At 44.9% G+C, this 19344-nt stretch overlaps 2 protein-coding genes across 6 annotated transcripts; one reads left to right on the top strand and one right to left on the bottom strand.

Annotated features, from left to right (window-relative positions):
* Window positions 1–676: 676 nt before the first annotated feature.
* Znf146 (zinc finger protein 146) lies at window positions 677–9780 on the bottom strand. 5 transcript variants are annotated; one of them, XM_029479731.2, is made up of 3 exons: window positions 9513–9780; window positions 3160–3206; window positions 677–3065 (listed from the first exon to the last, which is right to left on the bottom strand). In XM_029479731.2, exon 3 carries the CDS (start codon window positions 2471–2473, stop codon window positions 1595–1597), a length of 879 nt encoding a protein of 292 aa, XP_029335591.1. In that variant the 5' UTR covers window positions 2474–3065; window positions 3160–3206; window positions 9513–9780; the 3' UTR covers window positions 677–1594. The 5 variants fall into 5 exon arrangements, with proteins under 5 accessions (XP_029335591.1, XP_085698068.1, XP_029335590.1 ...); XM_085841942.1 differs by having other exon boundaries at window positions 677–3060; XM_029479730.2 differs by having other exon boundaries at window positions 9506–9701.
* Window positions 9781–9984: 204 nt separating this feature from the next.
* On the top strand, window positions 9985–19291 carry LOC110297740 (zinc finger protein 565-like). The gene is made up of 4 exons (XM_029479736.2): window positions 9985–10061; window positions 12733–12777; window positions 16282–16405; window positions 17220–19291. Exons 1-4 carry the CDS (start codon window positions 10005–10007, stop codon window positions 17321–17323), a joined length of 330 nt encoding a protein of 109 aa, XP_029335596.1. The 5' UTR covers window positions 9985–10004; the 3' UTR covers window positions 17324–19291.
* Window positions 19292–19344: the final 53 nt, after the last annotated feature.

Here is a 19344-nt window from a genome sequence, read left to right as displayed (position 1 = left end):
CTGTAAAAACGGGGAAGAATGAAACACTTCATGTCAACTGATTCATGTCATGCAACTAAATTTTAAGTTCTTTAAAGTTCCCACACTTAAACGATCTTGCAAAATATTAGAAATGTAAGAACAAGACCATACGCAACATAGTAAAATAAATAAGGATTTAAGAATATGCTGTCATTTTAAATTTTAATAAAATAGATAATTTCATTACATAGAGTGCCAAGTCCATCCACTCATTGTTATGTTAAGTTTTAGAAATATCTCTATAAAAGCTTAGTATTTGATTGGGAATTAGTCAACTATAACATCTCTACAGGTGCAGAGTTCCCACCATTACCTCCATTCTTATTTTGAAAAATACAGAAAAGTACAAAAAATAAGACATGATATCCATATAACACAACTGAAAAGTAGCCAGTATCTTCATCTATTTGCTTGCAGTCTTTAAGAGACCGACCGCTCGGGCCGGGCGTTGGTGGCGTGCGCCTTTAATCCCAGCACTTGGGAGGCAGAGGCAGGTGGATTTCTGAGTTCGAGGCCAGCCTGGTCTACAGAGTGAGTTCCAGGACAGCCAGGGCTACACAGAGAAACCCTGTCTCGAAAAACCAGAAAAAAAAAAAAAAAAAGAGACCGACCACTCATATCAAAGCTGAAGCCCTCCCTCCCTCCCTCTGTCCGTCCGTCCCTCCCACCGCTTGCTGTCCTCTCTCAGGTGTTGGTCTGCATTCTTCTGATGCATCTCAACATTTACATGTATTTATACCATTATACACTGAGTTTCCAGAAGGAAATTTTAACTTGAAAGTCACTGTACTGTATGCATCCTGTATATTGAGTTTCCCCACATCACTTCCAGAGTCCTTCCAGTTACGCACACACCTCATCTGTTGCGTCTGCCAGATGTCTGCGTAACAGTCCACCAAAATTGTTCTCATTCCATTCCCAGCAGGCAGTTCAGTTCTAACACGTGGCTAGTCTAAATTAAGTCATGGTCAGTTTCCTAGTGCCTCACCTCCTGAGCATAAATACTCATGAGGACTTCTAAGCATTTTCAAATGTTACAAGGAATGTTTTCCCACTCCCAAAGTCAACCTTGTATAAAGTATAGCATTTCTTTATTCTGCTTTCAATAACCCCCATATATTTGACTTTTACTATCGTTTATAGTTTGTGGTGTGCAGGTTTCACCTCCAAACGTCGTCTTGGTGTTCAGCTGAAGCAAGTGTTTTCATGTTCCAAGTCCTAGTAAATGGACAGTGTTACTCTATAACGTCTGTCTTCGGTCCCTGGACTAGTGACACCCCGCAGATCCACGCTGACAGCCGTCACAACAGGCCTGCCTGTCTGCCTGCCACTCTTGACCGCAGACGACTGAGTTCACAGTTCAGCACTGCTCTGCTTTGCCGCTGCATTCGCTGATTGCAGGCTTGTATCATACACACGTCTTTCCCTTCATTGTGGATTCTCCGGTGTTCACGACATCTTCTGTTAAACGTTTGGCTGATTTATGGCGCTTAGCCTCAGAATGACCAAGCGATGTGCTATGAGGTGTAAATTCCTAATGAACACTTCCCCGTACTGAAGATACTCAGGGCATTTAATGAGTATGGATTTTCTGGTGTCTAATGTGATGGGACTTCTGGCTGAAAGCCTTCCCACACTCACTGCACTGATAAGGCTTTTTACCTGTGTGTATTCTCAGATGCAGGGCCAGGGTTGAGAACTGAGAAAAGGCCTTCCCACATTCATTGCACCCGTAGGGTTTCTCACCCGTATGGCTCCTCACATGCACGGTTAGAGATGAACTCTGAGAGAAGGCTTTCCCACACACATTGCACTCATAAGGCTTATCGCCTGAATGGATTCTCACATGGACAATCAGCGACGTGCGCTGCGAGAAGGCCTTGCCGCACTCGTTGCACTCGTACGGCTTCTCCCCAGTGTGGATGTTTTGGTGCTTTATCAGGTACTTTTTCTGGCCAAAAGCCGTCCCGCATTCATTGCACTTGAAGGGTTTCTCTCCGATGTGAATCTTCTCATGCTCGGTCAGATTGGATTTGCCACTGAAGGTTTTCCCACACTCCTTACATATGAAGGGCTTCTCTCCCGTGTGAGTTCTCTGATGTCTGATGAGGTTTGACTTCTGAATGAAAGCTTTCCCACAATCTTTGCACTCAAAAGGTTTCTCTCCAGTGTGAATTTTCTGATGCGTAAGCAAGTTTTCCTTCTGGCTAAAGGATTTTCCACAGTCACTGCACTCGAATAGCTTCTCTCCGGTGTGAGTGCTCTGATGCTTGATGACATACTGTTTCTGGCTAAAGGCTTTCCCGCACTCGTTACACTCAAAAGGTTTCTCTCTATTATGGAAATGCTCGTGCTCTGTAAGATTCGATTTGTGGCTGAAGAGTTTCCCACATACCTTACAGGCAAAGGGGCTTCCCCCGCTTAAAATTCTCTGCTGGCTGAGGTGTGACATCTGAGTGGAAGCGTGATCTCATTCACAGCGCTTCTCTCCAATAGGGAAGTCCGGACAAACGAGGCTCTGCTCTTGACTGAGGATGCTTCCACATTTCTTACAGTCCTAGGGCTTCTTTCCGTGTCTGTCTGCTCACTCAAATGCAGGGCAAGGGAGAAGTTAAGAGAGCTTTATCAGAACAAACTTTCTTCCCAGGGTAAGTTTAACTGATAGTCGTCAATGTTGGTTTTGAGAAGTTCACTTGCTTTCCTCCAGCAAGGCCGAGAGCGCCGCCATCTGGCTCAAGGCTTTTCAGTACTGCTGAGCTACAGACACAGGGCTTCCTCTCAGCATGACTTCTCTGCTCAGGGAGACAGGACACTTAAGTAAATGCTTCTTTTCCGCTGGTCTGTGCTGTCCACTAACAAACTGCAGGCATTTCCACACTGCACTTATAAGACATTCTTACCAGGAGTAGGCTATGGTGGAGGACTTCCAAACTGTATAAAGCAGAGGATGTGTTCCCATACAACTGTTCAAATCTAAATTATGTTTCAAGCTCAAAACTTTAAGCTTTGAACAATGTTTTGTCTTTTAAAAATTGAAGTCTGTTCTGCAAAAAGAAAGGAAAGAATTGAAGTCTGTGAGCACAGAAAAGAGTATTCCACTTCCTGCGTTCACCACTCCCTCTGGTGGCGTCAACTGACCTCCAAGATGTGGGTGTGGCTGTGTGCTTCTCACTCCTCAGCTGCTTCTACAACAGATCACAAAGAACCATTTAAAAGAACATGGCTGGTAGATGGTAAGCACTCAACAAATTCTACCAGTTAATATTACTTAAGTATTCCCTGATAACTGAGGACTAGCTTCCTAGTACTAGAGCATGCTGTGCAAGTTTCCAAGAGACGGAAGCAACCAGGGTGACACCCATGAACCTAACCACAGTCAGCATGGCGAGCTCTCCCCGAGGGTAACAACACCCTTAAACCATAACAGCCAGCATGGCAAGCTCTCTCTTTGGGTTTAATAGTGGCACTCATATCTTGGTGGTAATCAACAGCTTTCTAATAGTACTTAAGACATACTCAACAGGAGGGAAACAACGTCTGGTACTGGAGACCTAGCCAACTCCCTGGGGTTAGTGAGGTTATAGACCTAAGAGGAATCCCTACCACTGGCACCTTACTAAACCAGCCCAATTTCTAACGATACTCTAAATATGTACCCTTAAACCCAGTTAACTGTGGCTCTCAAAAAACCTCATCAAAAACCCTTCTCTTTACAATAGACGGAGACCATCCCAGAAGCCATGGCTGGTCAAAATGCAGAGCACAACTGACTGTAGGGTGACAGCCCCAACAGACATGACACTTGCACAAGAGCGTCACGGAAGAGGAGGTGGACAGTAAGAGCCAGAGGGGATTATGTCTTCTAGAACTGGCAGGGAGACTTTGCCTTTGACACTCAGCCACAGGCCTGCCAAAACAGGACCTGAGCAGGTCCAACACCAATAGACACAACAACATCAAAGGGAGACCTCTCATCAGGCCCCACACCTAAACAAAGAACTACCAGCAGCTAAGGAATGCTGAAAGAACAGGGCTTCCCCAGAGATAGCCCTCTAATTGGTTATCCAATTCCATTTAGTCATCCCTGAAATCATATACACACCAGTAACACTAAATGAACTGCGTACATACATACATATAAAAGAGGCCATGAATCTGAAAGGGAGCGGGGGAAAGGAAATGCAAGGACTAGAAGGGGAGAATTATGTAATTATACTTTAATTTCAAATATATGTATATACACATCATATCAAATATATACATATACTTATGCATATATATATATATACACACACACACTCACACACATATAAATATAGATACATCCCCATTATGAGGAATATACACACACACACACACACACACTCCCCATTATGAACAATAAAATTTCAGGTTTTTTAGTATATAGCTCATTGGCATGTTTGCCTAGCACTCATGAGGTTCTAAGTTAAACCCTCAGGCACACACACACACATACAGGCACACTTGTCAGGTTTGTGCACTGTAACCTCAGCATCTTTATAATGTTCTTGATCAGTTATAATGTAATCCATCTCACCTGCCTTTTACCAGTTCAGTTCATTCCCTGCCCCCAACACACACACACACACACCTTTCCTGTCTGCCCCCACAATGGAGCCTTTAGAGTTTTGAGTGTTCTACTTCTACTATAGCTTTTCTTCTACTGTCCTTCATCTCCTTTGTAAGACACTTGTGTGCCTGCAGGCTTTTTTGGTATTTTGTAATACACACCAGTTTGTTTGACATTTACATCTTCTTGGTAGCTACATTTAATGAGCTTCGCCAAACAAGCCGTCTTGCTCACACTCTCTCTGCCTACATCTTGTGAATAAGATATTAGCTCTGAGCTACCACTCCAGCACCAGGCCTGCCTGTGGGCACACTCCCCACCAGGACAGCCATGGACTCACCCTCTGAAACTGTAAGCAAGTCTCCAACTAAATGCTTTCTTTAACGAGTTGCCTTGGTCATGGTGTCTCTTCATAGCAATAGAAAAGTAACTACAACACAAAGCATATCCCGCACGGGACAAGTAAAGACTGTATCTTGCCTAACAGCACGGGTAGCTCCTCATGGGGCTCAGCAACAGTGTTTGGCCCAGCAGCTCTGGAGTCAATCCCCAGTAGCAGCAGCAGCACTATTTATATCAAATTCCAAATAAACACAAGGGTGTCCCCATCTCAATACTATTTAATATAAACAACACGGTATCTAGGCCAAGAAAAAAGTTAAAAAAAAACTAAAAAGCGCCGGGCGTGGTGACGCACACCTTTAATCCCAGCACTCGGGAGGCAGAGGCAGGCGGATTTCTGAGTTCAAGGCCAGCCTGGTCTACAAAGTGAGTTCCAGGACAGCCAGGGCTCCACAGAGAAACCCTGTCTCAGAAAGAAAAACAAAAAACAAAAAAACCAAGAAACAAAAACTAAAAAGCGTCCTATATTCTAATAACTATCACCACATTCACTGTAGCACTCAGAAGGAATAACAGTAACAATAGTAACAGAACAAAACCTCTGTAAAACTATTAAAGGCTGCTGAGATGGCCCGCTGTGCAAACCTGACAGCCTAAAGTCAGAACCTAGAAGTCACATACACATGTAAGAAGAGATCTTACCGAGCTGTCTTCTGGCCCTCACAGATGGCACCTTGGCTCCTGGGCACCCACCTATACACCTGGCACTCACAATAATGTTTGGGCTGTTTTTAATGTAAGCATTAAGATTCCAAATGCCAGCTGAACAAAGCACATGCTCACGGATAGGAGTGTCTAACATCATAAAGATGCTGCTTTCCTCTAAATTATTTTATAGATGTAATACAATCTCAATAGAAATTTTTAGGGGGGCATTCTCCCTTCCTCAGAACTAGATAAGCCAATCCTAAAATTTACATGAAAAAAAGAAAGAAAAGAAAGAAAGAGAAAGAAAAAAGGAAGCCTATCATCCCAGTTGCTCATGGTCTGAGGCAGGAGCAGGCTGAGGGTGCCAGCATGCCTGGATTATTACAGGAATGCTGTATTAATGCTGTAAGGGGGGGGGGTCTGAACTAAGGCCCTCACACTGGCATGGCAGGCACTTTACTGAAAGGAACCAGCTCTCCGGACCTTGGGTAATACTAATAACAATGAGCCGACCTCAAGGCCTAAATGTATATAACCTTGGTAGGGGTCTGGGAATCTTAAATCAGACTGTTAACTTGTTTACAGAGAAGCTATCCTACGTTACTGCAGCCCTGTGAGGGAGTTTTATTTTATTTTCAAGATTTATTTATTTATTATTTATTTATTATATAGAAGCACATCAGGTGCACCTCAATAAATACCCCGTGAAGTTCCTTAGCAATCTTTTGAAGATAATAGCTCCTAATCCACAGAAACGTCTATGTGACTCCTGTCGAGTCAGTCAAGTGCCACTCTTCTTTGACAAGCCCACGCACGTGCTATGGGATGCCTTCCTTTCTGGGTGCCCTCATGCCTCTTGACCCTTATGATTTTAAGTCTGTGTTAAGGTATCTTCACGATGAGGACGTGTGTCTCCGATGGAAGACTGCTGCTCGCCTAGCATACCGGAAGCCGTGAGTTCAATCCCTAGCACCACAGAAATTGGTTGTGTTGGCACACATCTGTAACTCTACAGGTCTGGAAGTAGAGACAGATCAGCCATAGCTACTACATAGCCAGTTAAAAGCCAGCCTGTGCTAAATAATACCCTGTCCCTAAAAATTTTAATAAACTCCGACTTTGGGGCAGACAAGATCACCAAGTAGAGGTGGATACTGAAATACTGAGTTTAATCTTTCTACCACCATAGTGGGAAGAGAACCAGCTCCTTCAAGTTGTCCTGAGTGCCTTATGCATGATGCGTCACTCAAGAGAGCACACATGTTCAGATAAATCGAGGAAAGGGAAGGGAGAAATGTAATTAAAATACAATCTCAAAAATTGCAGAATATTTTCTAAGTTGGAGCCACCTGAGTCATGGTTCCTAAAACATTAAGGAACTGCTCAGGCTGCTGCAGGTGACCATGGAGTTCTGCCCCTAGGCCTGCATCAGCTGACAAAATGATCATGTTATACTTCCTTTTAGGAAACCAGCACAGGGAACAGGCGAAGACTATACAATGCTGAGCATGGCGGCACAACCCTGTAATCTAAGCACCCAGGAGGCAGAGGTGGAAGGACTGCAACAAGTTCAAGGCCAATCTGTCTGCAAAGCTAAGCTATACAGGGTAACCAGGATGACAGTCAGCTGATCTCAGAAAAAATGGTAAATTAGTGCAAGTGAAAATATGGTAGGTTGGCTGACTTCACATTCAGTAGCTAAGTGTAATGGAACTTTACAAAACACAGCCAGCCTAGCTGACTAAAGCATCCTGTAGTTTGGTGGAAAGAGAATAGCTTATGGGCTCATGTATTTCAATAACTGGTCCCCCGTTGGCAGGACTATATGGGAAGAATTAGGAGGCGTGGTCTTGTCTGAGGAGGCGTGTCACTAGGGGAGGGTTCTGAGGTTTCAAGACTCTGCTAGTGCCCAAACTTACACAGGCACAAACATAAATAAATGATTTAAGAAACTGACTTTAGAACATATACTACACTCATATGTATAAGTTATAAAGTAAATGGGGTTACTTGCCTTTGGCCTATCCGTTCTAGTATCCCCTCTCCCACAGTAACAATTATTTTCTCTGTGTGTGAGTGTGTACACACATCTATCTATCTATCTTGAAGCTTTTTCCCCAATAGAAAGAAATTCAAAGACAGCTACCTTCTTCCTGACAAGTCTATATTCTGAACCTTGTCCTACTAAGTCTGAGTCCTTTCAGTGTCTCTATAAAGCTCCCTCCTCAGTCTTCTGCACAACCGTGTATTTTACTGGATAAGCTTATCATCATAGGTCAACTGAACCATCCTTTAATGGATGAGCATGAAATGTTTCTAATACTTTTCTAGGCTAAACTTTGCTGTCATAAGCAAACTTGTGTCTGTATTGTTTCACTCAAACAGAGTAGATACATTTGTAGCATTAATTTCCAGAACTGTGGGCTAGGGATATAGCCCAGTCAAGAGTCAATACACAGCACCTCCGAAAAAATTGCAACAAGCAAACCCTCACATTCTAGCTGCTTTTCTTTGGGCGATTTCTTGTCATTTTGTTTTTGTTCTTCAAGACAGGGTTTCCTGAAACTCTGAGATCCAACTGCCTCTGCCTCCCAAGTGTTGGGAATTAAAGGCGTGTGTGTCCAGCTTCAGTGATATTTAAAAAACTACTTTTGTTTCATTTTTTGTTTTTTGTTTTTACAATGTATCAACTAGTGGCAGCTATTCATAAATTTGAAAGCTACTCACTTGCAAATCTTAATTAGGTACTGCTTAACTTTTTTTACCATTAGGAGAAAAGCCAAAGCTGTCAATGTCTTTAATGACTGCCACAGCAGGGAGAAGTAGCTTTTCACATGTGCTACACAATTCACAGAACTGTACTCATGAAGGAGTTATGACACCTACGATATAGCACAGTAATCACTAAGTTTTTTTCAAAAAACTAAAAACATGGACCAGTGAGAGAGCTCGGGGTGGGGGTGGGGGGCTGCAAAGCCGCTTTGCTTCCAAGGCTGACAACCAGGATTCCGACCCTAAACCCACACGGTGGAGGTCAGAACCGATTGTGGCAAGCATGCCCACACAAATAAATGTAAATAAATATATGCATGCTTTAAATGAGGAACTGTGCCTAACCTAAATCTAAATTAGACCCCTTAATCCTGAGTTTTTAGTGAAATGACGCTCTTCAAACCGAAACCCGAATTTGCCTAACAGCTCTATTAAAGTACCTCAAAAATCAGAAATGGAGTCTATGGCTGGCACCCCCGGGACAAACAATTCCAAACCAAATGTTTCCTTAATTAAGCATGACAGAGTAATCTGTATTCTACCTCCATAAACAACCGCGTTTTAGTACACAGACCGTCTTTTAAAATCTAAACATGTTTACTAAGGCTTTCTGCACATATCACGAAATGCATTTGCGTATAAAACTCACCATCAATAAATACAGTTTTAAAATTATTTAACCCTTAGCTTCGTCCCACCTTTCAAGTAATCAAATAAAACGGATGCTCTTCGGGAAGATGGCCCCGTTATAATTATCAGCACTTTCGACTCCGGAACTACCGCGCAGACGTGATACTTCAACATGGGTCTCCTCATTGCCTCGTGAAGCATAGCCACCCACAATCCTACACCCAGCTCCACACCCACTCAATCATTCCAAATAGTGGGTTAAACTTTGCAGTCAAATTCGGTCTCAAACGCTCAAGCGTTCCTCAGAGGCCGCCACCTCCGCCTTCACCAAGACCCGATGCTCTTCAGCCCACTCCCTGACCCCCGCGCTACACCCCCAAAGATCGGAAACACTGCCCTCCAACCTCCCGGACCCACCGACCCAGGACGCCCAGATCCCACCTCCTACTTTGGCGCCACGTGGACACGACGGCCGTGCTGACCCGCGGACAAAGACCAAAATGTCCACTCGCTGCCCCTGCGTCTGCGCACTCAGGGAGTGAGTGAGCACTCCCAGAAGTCTCCGCGACATCTCAGGGCTTGTTCACTGAAGCCTAGCCAGGCTGTTGTCTATTATCGGCAATACTGCTTTTCCGACTTTGGACTACACTTCCCACAAGGCACTGCGGGTCGCTTATCCGTCTCCCACGCGCAAACCTGGCCGCCTCTTGTGATTTGGGGTTTCTTAGAGTAGATTGTTGTCACTTGGACCCAAATAAGCTCACGCCTGGTAAGATGTTTGGAGTGGGGTCTTCCTCTTTGGTACTTCACGGGCGGCGTCTCAATAATACACTGAGCCCAGACCCCAAGGTGAAAGGACACCATCTTTGTCCGGGGCTAATGTGGCTATGGACTACGTTTCCCAGAGTCCATAGCGAGCTGACGTTGCTGCTCAACTTTGATGAAACCTTTAACTTTGGCTGAAGCAGGATGCGCGCACCTTCTACTGAGACTCAAGGTGAATGGTCTGGGGAGTACTGAGCGGGGGACCAGGCGTGTCCTGAACGGGGTTGTGCACGCTAAAGCAGGACTGGACTGCGGGATTCTAATTGTGGTTTTGATTGTGGTGGTGACCGGTTGTCAGTGCTTACAAGTGTGCTGTTGTAATCACCTGTCTCCAAGGTGTATATCTGATTGTTGCTGTGCAAACATATGTGATGTTATGTGTTCCGGGATCTTGTGATTGTGGAAGTGGTATCCCGTGGTCCTGTAGTGTGTTGTGTGCTCGATAACCTTTATTCCTGGGGTTGTGTGGATATAGTTGTAACTGTGACTGTGTCTGTATCTCTGGGTTAAGTGACCTTGTGTAGTACTGTGTGCAGTGTTCTGTGTCCCTGGCTCTGCGTCGGCAGTGCGTGAGTATCCTTGTATTCTTGGAGAGAAGGGAGAAAGAAGGAGAAGGACTTTGTGACAGCGTGTAATGCTGTGTGTATGCGGGTGTGGACTATCTTTGCTAAAGAGTGACTGGCTCCTGAGTGAATGTTCAGTTATGGCTGGATGATGCAGACTACTGTGCCTTCTGCGTGCCACCGTGTGTGATTGTGACTATGTAAGGAGGACCTTTAGGGATGTTAGGAAAGTGATTGTACCACAGTGGCGAGCAAACTGCCTGGGATGTATGGAGGTATGTAACTGTGACTGTGTCTTTGTGCATCTCAAGAGTGGATGAATGGAGCTTATCCATTGTGGTACATATTCCTGTAATCCAAGCATTTGGGCTTCTGAGGCAAGAGATCTCAAAATCAAAGCCAGCCTGGGATACATTACCAAAAACCTGTCTCAGGAAAAATAAAAAGCAGGTAGAAGGATATTGGAGAGATGCCTAGGTGGGTAAAGTTCTTGTGGCACAAGTCAGTTGTCATATTGTGTTTGTAATTATCCTGTAATCCAAGCTCCTACAGGATTCAGAGACAAGCATTTCCAAAACCTCTCAGATAAACAAGCTGGGAGTGTGTAGCAGTGATCAGACTACAAGGTAGAAGGCTAGAACCAACACCCAAGACTCTACTCTGCCCTCCACAAAAATGGCATTGCACACACATACCTGAATATGTGCACACACACAAAGTTAAAAAATTATTTCTAGGGCTGGAGAAATGGCTCAGTGGTTAAGAGGACCAGGTTTCATCACCCATGTGGCAGCTCACAGCTGTCTGTAACTCTTGTTCCAGGGGATCCAATTCCCTCATACAAGCATACATGCAGGCAAAACACCAATGCACATACAATAAAAATAAAATAAATTATTAAAAAATTTATTTCTTAAAAAGTGAAGAGTTGGTGTGTGGATATTTTCATGTGACGTATCTTGCAGCAGCCAAATGTAGTGGGTCTGTGACTACTGTTTTGGCCCCAGCAGGTGCCGTAAAGTTTGGGCAGATTCTGGCCCTGGACAATAGTGACCTCAGCTTTTCAAGGTGATACTGAGCTTGGACTGAGTGCCCAGCCATGTCTGACCTCTGTCCCCTGAACACCAGGATAGAAGAACAGCTATCCAAAACTACCCTGCTCACTCATGTTTCCTTTCTTCCAACCCTTTTCTAAGAGGATGATGCTGAGCCAAGACTATATAGCTCAGTGGTTAACTATTGACTATCCAAAGCCAAATTCAAAAAGCACCCCATTTTATTCTCCTTTCCCTGAAACTTTTTTTTTTTTTTTTTTTTTTTGAGGGAGGAGAGGGCTTTTTCATGAAAGGGTGTCTTGGTTAGGGTTTTACTGCTGTGAACAGGCACCAAGGCAACTCTTATAAGGACAATATTTCATAGGGCTGGCTTACAGGTTCAGAGGTTCAATCCATTATCATCAAGGTGGGGAGCTGGGCGGGGGTGGTGCACGCCTTTAATCCCAGCACTCAGGAGGCAGAGGCAGGCAGATTTCTGAGTTCAAGGCCAGCCTGGTCTACAAAGTGAGTTCCAAGACAGCCGGGGCTATACAGAGAAACCTTGTCTCGAAAAAAACCAAAAACCAAACCAAAACAAAAAACAAGGTGGGGGCATGGCAACGTCCAGGCAGGCATGGTGCAGGAGACGCTGAAAGTTCTACATCATCCTCTGAAGGCTGCTTGGAGAAGACTGACTTCCAGGCAGCTAGGATGAGGGTATTAAAGCCTACACACACAGTGACACACCTACACCAACAAGGCCACACCTACTCCAACAAGGCCACACTACCAAAGAACAAGTGCTACTCCCTGGGCCAAACATATTCAAACTACCATACAGGGTCTCTCTTTGTAGCCATGTCTATCCTGGAACTAACTCTGTAGACTAGGCTGGCTTCAAACAGAGAACTAACTGTGTGTGTGTGTGTGTGTGTGTGTGTGTGTGTGTGTGTGTGTTTGCACGTGATCTGTGAGCCTCTGTAAAACAGCCCTAGCATTCCCTCTGTTACCGAAGATCTTTAGTTATTCCAGTGATTTAAATACACTCTGTCTGGAGCCATTTCCACCTGTATCTCTTGTTCTTTTATTTTCTTCCCATGGTGGGAGCGGGCAGGCAAGCACAAGATTCTTGCTATGTTACCCAGGCCTGGGATTCTCAGAGTTCAGGACTGAGCTTGTCTGTCAGTCTGTCAGTGTATTGGGAGCTTAACTCCTCCTTTTCTGGGACTCTTTATTTATCCGGAAGGAGAAGTCAGAAGGTCAGGTTGTACTGAACGCCATGGCCCATCAGGTAGGTTGAAAGTTCATTTTATTTATGTGTTTGTTTGTTTGTTTTGACTTTTTGAGACAGGGTTTCTCTGTGTAGAGTCTGGAACTCCCTCTGTAGACCTGAAACTCACAGAGATCTGCCTGTCCCTGCCTCCCAAGTGCTGGAACTAAAGGGATCGTCTACCACTGCCCAGACTCTGTTTACAGGCAGGCAGGCAGGCAAGCAGGCAGGCAGTTAGTCGGTTGGTTGGTTGGTTGGTTGGCGGTGGTGATGTGGTGTGCAAACTGCTGTACAGTGTGGAGGACAGAATGGTAACAGGAGTCACTTTTCTCCTTATATCACGTGGAGCCCAGGATCAAACTCAGGTCGTCAGATTTTGCAGCAGGTGACCTTACTGCTGAGCCATCTTTCCTAGCCCCATAACTCCTTCTAACCCTTCAGAACATATGCCAAAATGTCCTCTTTATGCCAAAATGTCTGCTCTCGGGGAGCAAGTGATGAGTGATGGGTCCCCAACCCTATCGGTGGCTCCCTCTTCTCAGCATCATATACAGTGTTCTCACAGAAGAGCAGATGAAAGGAATACCTTCTCTTGAAAAAGATGATAGCTTCTTTTCTCATAACCATTAATGAAGAGACGGTCTTTTCCGGTGACTTTCCTATACTGATTTATTTCGCTCCCTCTTAAAAACAAAACAAAAGGAAAGAAAAAAGAAACCTATTTCATGGGCTGGAGAGATGGCTCCATGCTTGAGGACACTGGAATGGGCTGGAGAGATGGCTCCATGCTTGAGGACACTGGCATGGGCTGGAGAGATGGCTCCATGCTTGAGGACACTGGCTTTACTTCCAGAGGATCTGCATTCGTGTCCCACACCCACATGCTGGCTCTCAACCATTGAACTGCAGTTCCAGGGGATCAGAAGCCCTGTTCTGACTTCCACGGGTATCAGGCACGCACATGGTGCACAGACATATGTGCAGAACACCCATACACATAAACTAAAAACCATATTTCCGAAAAAACAAAAAACAAAAGAAAACAAAAAAAACCCCAAAGGGCCAGGCGTGGTGGTGCATGCCTTTAATCCCAGCACTTGGAAGGCAGAGGCAGGTAGATCTCTGAGTTCAATCAAGGCTAGCCTACTCTCTAGAGTTCCAGGACAGCCAGGGCTACACAGGGAAACCCTGTCTTGAAACGTCCCTCCCTCCCCACACAGAATCCAAACCAAACAAACAAACAAAACCCCACATGTCTATCGCACGCATATGGTATGAGAAAATAAACACCGATATATTCGCCGCCCAAATGTGCCATCTAACATCCTTACAAGTGGAGTGACTGCTTTCTATTTGCATGCAGCCTTTGATACTTTTTGGGGGAGAAGGGTTGTTTTAAGATGGGTTAGCATAGGCTGCTTGCTAAACCAGCTCTGTGTGCGTAGCCAAAGATGACTTTGAACTCCTGACCCTCCTCCTGCTTATACCGCACTCTGCCAAGTTCTAGGATGATAGGTATCCGTCACCTCCGCCATGGTCTCAGTAACTTATGAGACCCTGCTCGGCTGGATTTTGTTTCTTTTCCAGTCTGAATGAGAAGCAGGAGAGTCCTGCTCCTCAGAGGACAGTATTGATTGACGCTTGGTCGTGTTCGTCGCTTGTGGTGCAGAGTGAAAGCTGGAGCTTCCCGTATCCCACAGTGCCTTTCTCCATCTCTGCGTTGTAAAGACGTTTTCCTGAGTGGACCAGCTTGGGAAACCTGAGCCTTTTCATCAGTTATGGTCTCACTGGAAATGGAACAACCAGCCAGTCTCCTGAGGCAGAGGCAGGAGGATCTCTGGGTTTGCATAGTGAGTTCTGGGCCAGTCAGGGTAACACAGTGTAACCCTATCTCAAAGAAAATGAAAAGAAAAAGGGGAGGAGACAAATATTTTTTGTTTGTTTTGCTTTGCTTTTGTTGCTTTAGATTTATTTATTTATTTATTTATTTTATGCATATGAGTACACTGTCACTGTCCTCAGACTCACCAGTAGAGGGCATCGGATCCCATTACAGATGGTTGTGAGCCACCATGTGGTTGCTGGGATTTGAATTCAGAACCTCTGAGAGAGCCAGTGCTCTTAACCTCTGAGCCATCTCTCCAGCCCAAGATACATATTTATAACCCCTTAATCTCAGATCTTGGGAGGTAGAGGCAGGAGGATCAGAAGTACAAGATCATTCTCAGCTATAGAGTGTAAACAGGCCTGTCCCCATAAGACCCTGTCTCAAAAAAAAAACAGCAGAAGGAAAAAAACCAACAAATAACCCGTTAGGTACTAACGATCTCACATGCTGTGTGTGAAAACTGCCGATGCAGTATTAGTAGTAGATGAAAGATGGAAGAAAGGCTGGAGTAGTAGGGTTCACCTACCATGTGTGAGGTACTGGCTTGGGTCTCCAGCACTCAAAAAGAAAGAGAATGGGAAAGAACAGATACAATCAAGGGATTCATCTCATGATTGTACAAGCAGACTGCTACACCATTGGCATCATCACACTGCTGTTTTTCTTTTCTTTCTTTTTTTTTTTTTTTTGGTTTTTTGAGACGGGTTTCTCTGTGTAGCCCCGGCTGTCCTGGAACTCACTCTGTAGACCAGGCTGGCCTCGAACTCAGAAATCCGCCTGCCTCTGCCTCCCGAGTGCTGGGATTAAAGGCATGTACCACCACGCCCGGCTTTGCTTTGTTTTTTCAAGACAGGGTTTCTCTGTGTAGCCCTGGCTGTCTTAGAACTCCCTCTGTAGACCACGCTGGCCTCTACTCACAGAGGCCCACCTGCCTCTGCCTCCTGAGTGCTGGAATCAAAGGTGTTGCCACTATGTACTTTCAAGCATTTTACAAGATTTTTTGTTTGTTTGTTTATGTGTATATGTGTATATGTATTCCGGGTCAGAAGAGGGTATCTGATCCCCTGGGGCTAGAGTTACCCATGATTGTGAGCTGCCAGTAGGGGTGCTGAGAACCAAACTTGGGTCCTCTGGAAGACCAACAAGTGCTCTTGACCTTTGAGACATCTCTCTAGCCTGCTACTTTTACATATTTAGAAAATTCTCTGTTAAGGAAAAAAAAAAAGAGCCAGGCGGTGGTGGTGTATGGCTTTGATCCCAGCACTTTGTGGAGGCAGAGGCAGGCGGATTTCTGAGTTTGAGGCCAGCCTGGTTTACAGAGTGAGTTCCAGGACAGCCAGGGCTACACAGAGAAACCCTGTCTTGGAAGAAAAGGAAAGGAAAGGAAAGGAAAGGAAAGGAAAGGAAAGGAAAGGAAAGGAAAGGAAAGGAAAGGAAAGGAAAGGAAAGGAAAGGAAAAAGAATCAGACATGATGGCACACACCTTTAATCCTAGAACTCAGAGACCTCAAAGAGAGAGGCAGGTAGCCCCACTTTGTAGCCCCAGTACAGCCATCACTACATAGTGAGATCCTGTATCAAAAATTAAAGAAAAGAAACAATTAATTCACTAATAATGTGTGAGTGCGTTGTTTCAGGGAACAATGACCTTCGGGGTCGTGGCTGTAGAGTTGTTCGAGGAGTGGAGGTGCATGGAGCCTGCCCAGAGGGATTTGTACAGAAATGTGACATTGAAGAACTTCAGTTACCTGGTCTCACTAGGTAAGGCCTAGAGCACCCAGGACCACATAGGAAACGGGACATCCTTGGGATCAAAGCAACGGAAGTTTGCTGAGCCATCTCCATCTTAAGATGAAGGCAGGCTGGTCCATCACCTGCCTTGCCTACTTGCAATTAACATCGATAATAATAAATATTGTTAGTATTTTGATTCCTTGGAGACCAAAAGCTAGGGTTTGAATTTTAATTATTTTTAAAAACGTTCTTACCACATTTATTTCTGCATGATGGAGGAGATGGTATACGTGTACTACTGAATGCATCTTGAGGTCAGAGGACATCTTTCAGGACTTGGTTCTCTTTGCACCACGTGGACCCTGGGGATCAAACAGGTTGTCAGGCTGGGCAAGAACTTTACCCTGCCCAGCCATCCTACCAGCCCCAGAGTTTGAATTTTATTTTATCTCATTTTTTTATTCGTTTGTTTGTTTGTTTGTTTGTTTGTTTGTTTTGAGACAGGGTCTCCCTCTATAGCCCTGGCTGTCCTAGAACTCACTATGTAGAACAAGCTGGCCTCGAACTCACAGAGATTAAAGATATGTCACCATGACTGGCCAAGAGTTTGAAATTTAATGCTTGTTATTATTTCGCCTGAATGTGTGTGTGTGTGTTTATAAGGGTGTTGGATCTCCTGGAGCTGGACTTACAATTGTGAGCTTCCATGTGGGTGCTGGGAATTGAACCTGGATACTCTGGAATAGAAGCTAGTGCTTCTAACCACTGAGCCATCTCTCCAGTCCCCAAAGTTTGAAATGTAAACAGTATACTCATGTCTCATTTCCTCTCCCATCAACAGGACTTGTCATTTTTAAACCTGATGTCATCTTCTTATTGGAGCAAGGGAAAGAGCCATGGACGGTTACAAATTATATGACACATCCTTGGCACCCAGGGAAGTAAGACCTGGCCTTGCTGGAGACGTCATGGGGCTAACAGGACAGTGTGGTGGTAATACAGCTGACAGCGGTCACCTGAGTGATTGTCAGGAAGCCGTCAAAACCTGCTGTAGAATTAAGGCCCGAGTTACAGAGAAGAGCAAGGACTCTGTCAGCATTGGCCAAGCACATAAGATTAACATAATTAAAAGCATTCTGTAGTAGATGGTATGTACTTCCACTGCCTTCTATCTTCCGTTGTTGCTAACTTAGGTAGCTATAAATTCGGAAAATATTTCATGCATATTTATTGTTTTATTTTACTTTATGTGTATGGGAGTTTTGCCTGCATGTGTGTCTAGACCATGTACATGCCTGGTTCCCCAAGGAGGCCAGAAGAGGGTATCTGATTCCTTGGAACTGGAGTTGCAGATGGTTGTGAGCCACCATGTGGGTACAGAGAACTGAATCTGGGTCCTTTGGAAGAACAGCCAGGGCTCTTGACCAGTGAGCCACCTTGTACATGGATGTAAAGACACAATCCGTAAGAACAAGAAAGACCTCTTTTTTAACATCTTTATTACATGAGCTGTGGATTATGAGCTGTCTGCCTCACTCACTTTGACCTCCCTTAGCCAGAACTCCAGCTCTTTACCCTCCAGCACTCTGCCTGCCTAGCTCACTTGCTCGACACCATGCAGGAAGGAAGCCTGTTCTGCTGCAGCTGCGCCTCCAGAGAAGGCTGCTTCCTGCTTCCACGGTGTTCTTTTCCTTTTTGTTTAAAATCCCTTCCTCCTGGAGAGTCAGCTTCTAGGTGCTGTTGTGATGGTTTGTATATCCTTGGACCTGGGAGTGGCACCATCTGAAGGTGTGGCCTTGTTGTAATAGGTGTGACCTGGTTGGAATGGGTGTGTCACTGTGGGTGTGGGTATAAGATCCTCACCCTAGTTGCCTGGAAGTCAGTCTTCCACTAGCAGCCTTTGGATGAAGACATAGAACTCCCAGCTCCTCCTGTGCCATGCCTGCCTGGATACTGCCATGCTCCCACCTTGATGATAATGGACAGTCCACTGGAGCTCAGCCCTATCAGTGTAAAGACTGTGGAAAGGCTTTCAGCCAACACCCCAGCTCACCGTACACCAGCGAATTTACACTGGAGAGAAGCCCTACGAATGTAAGGACTGTGGGAAGGGTTTTAGCCATAGCTCAGAAGTCACTCGACATCAAAGGATTCATTCTGGGGAGAAACCCTATGAATGTCAGGAATGTGGGAAGGCCTTCAGACAGCATGCGCAGCTCAGGCGCCATCAGACATCAGACCGTCCACACTGGTGACAGATCCTTGGCATGTAAGGACTGTGGAAAGTCGTAGTTCGTACCTTATTCAACATCAGAGGATTCACACAGGTGACAGGCCTTATGAATATCAGGAGTGTGAGAAAGCCTTTATCCATGTCTCCCAGCTCACTCACCATCAGAGAATCCATACATACGAGAAGCCCTGCGTATGCAGGAAGTGTGGAATGGCTTTTATTCCAAGTTCACAACTTACTGAACATCACAGAATTCATCCTGGTATCAAACCCTATGAGTGTGGAGAGTGTGGGTAGGCCTTTATCCATGGCTCTCAGCTCATTGACCACTCCCGAGTTCATTCCAACTGGAGTCCTTAACATTAGTGATGTACTTATTCACCAGTCTCTATTCAAAGTCGACCTCTGGCCAGGGTTACATTGCCCCCAGTGTAACTAATGTTGGGAGAACTTTGTTCATCTCGTCTGTTACAGGTTATCAGAAAATGCAATACCAGGAGAAAGACCCATTAATGTGGAAATCCTGTTTTCCTGGTTCACTGGTTACTAAGCAGCAGCAAACCTGTGCTAAAAATAGCTTGATATGAATGTAGAGAAGGCATTTATTACCTATCAAAATATGTTCAGTTTCTGAGAATCCCACATAGATGGCCATGCTGATTAAAAGATTTTTTAAAGGATTTATTTATTTATTTTATGTATAAAAGTAAACTGTTGTTGTCTTCAGACACAC

The sequence above is a fragment of the Mus caroli genome, unplaced genomic scaffold, assembly GCF_978045245.1.
Source record: "Mus caroli unplaced genomic scaffold, Mus_caroli_1 scaffold_8, whole genome shotgun sequence".
Taxonomy (NCBI): domain Eukaryota; kingdom Metazoa; phylum Chordata; class Mammalia; order Rodentia; family Muridae; genus Mus; species Mus caroli.
Note: the sequence above shows the minus strand (reverse complement) of the source record. Positions and strands in the feature narration are given on the sequence as shown.

Excerpts from the sequence above, each read along its gene's own strand:
- Znf146 (XM_029479731.2), bottom strand. The coding sequence starts at position 2,473 with ATGTCACACCTCAGCCAGCAGAGAATTTTAAGCGGGGGAAGCCCCTTT.
- LOC110297740 (XM_029479736.2), top strand. The coding sequence starts at position 10,005 with ATGAAACCTTTAACTTTGGCTGAAGCAGGATGCGCGCACCTTCTACTG. Across the intron at positions 10,062-12,732 it reads ACCTTCTACTGAGACTCAAG|GAGAAGTCAGAAGGTCAGGT; the intron begins GTGAATGGTCTG and ends TTTATCCGGAAG. Across the intron at positions 12,778-16,281 it reads TGAACGCCATGGCCCATCAG|GGAACAATGACCTTCGGGGT; the intron begins GTAGGTTGAAAG and ends GCGTTGTTTCAG.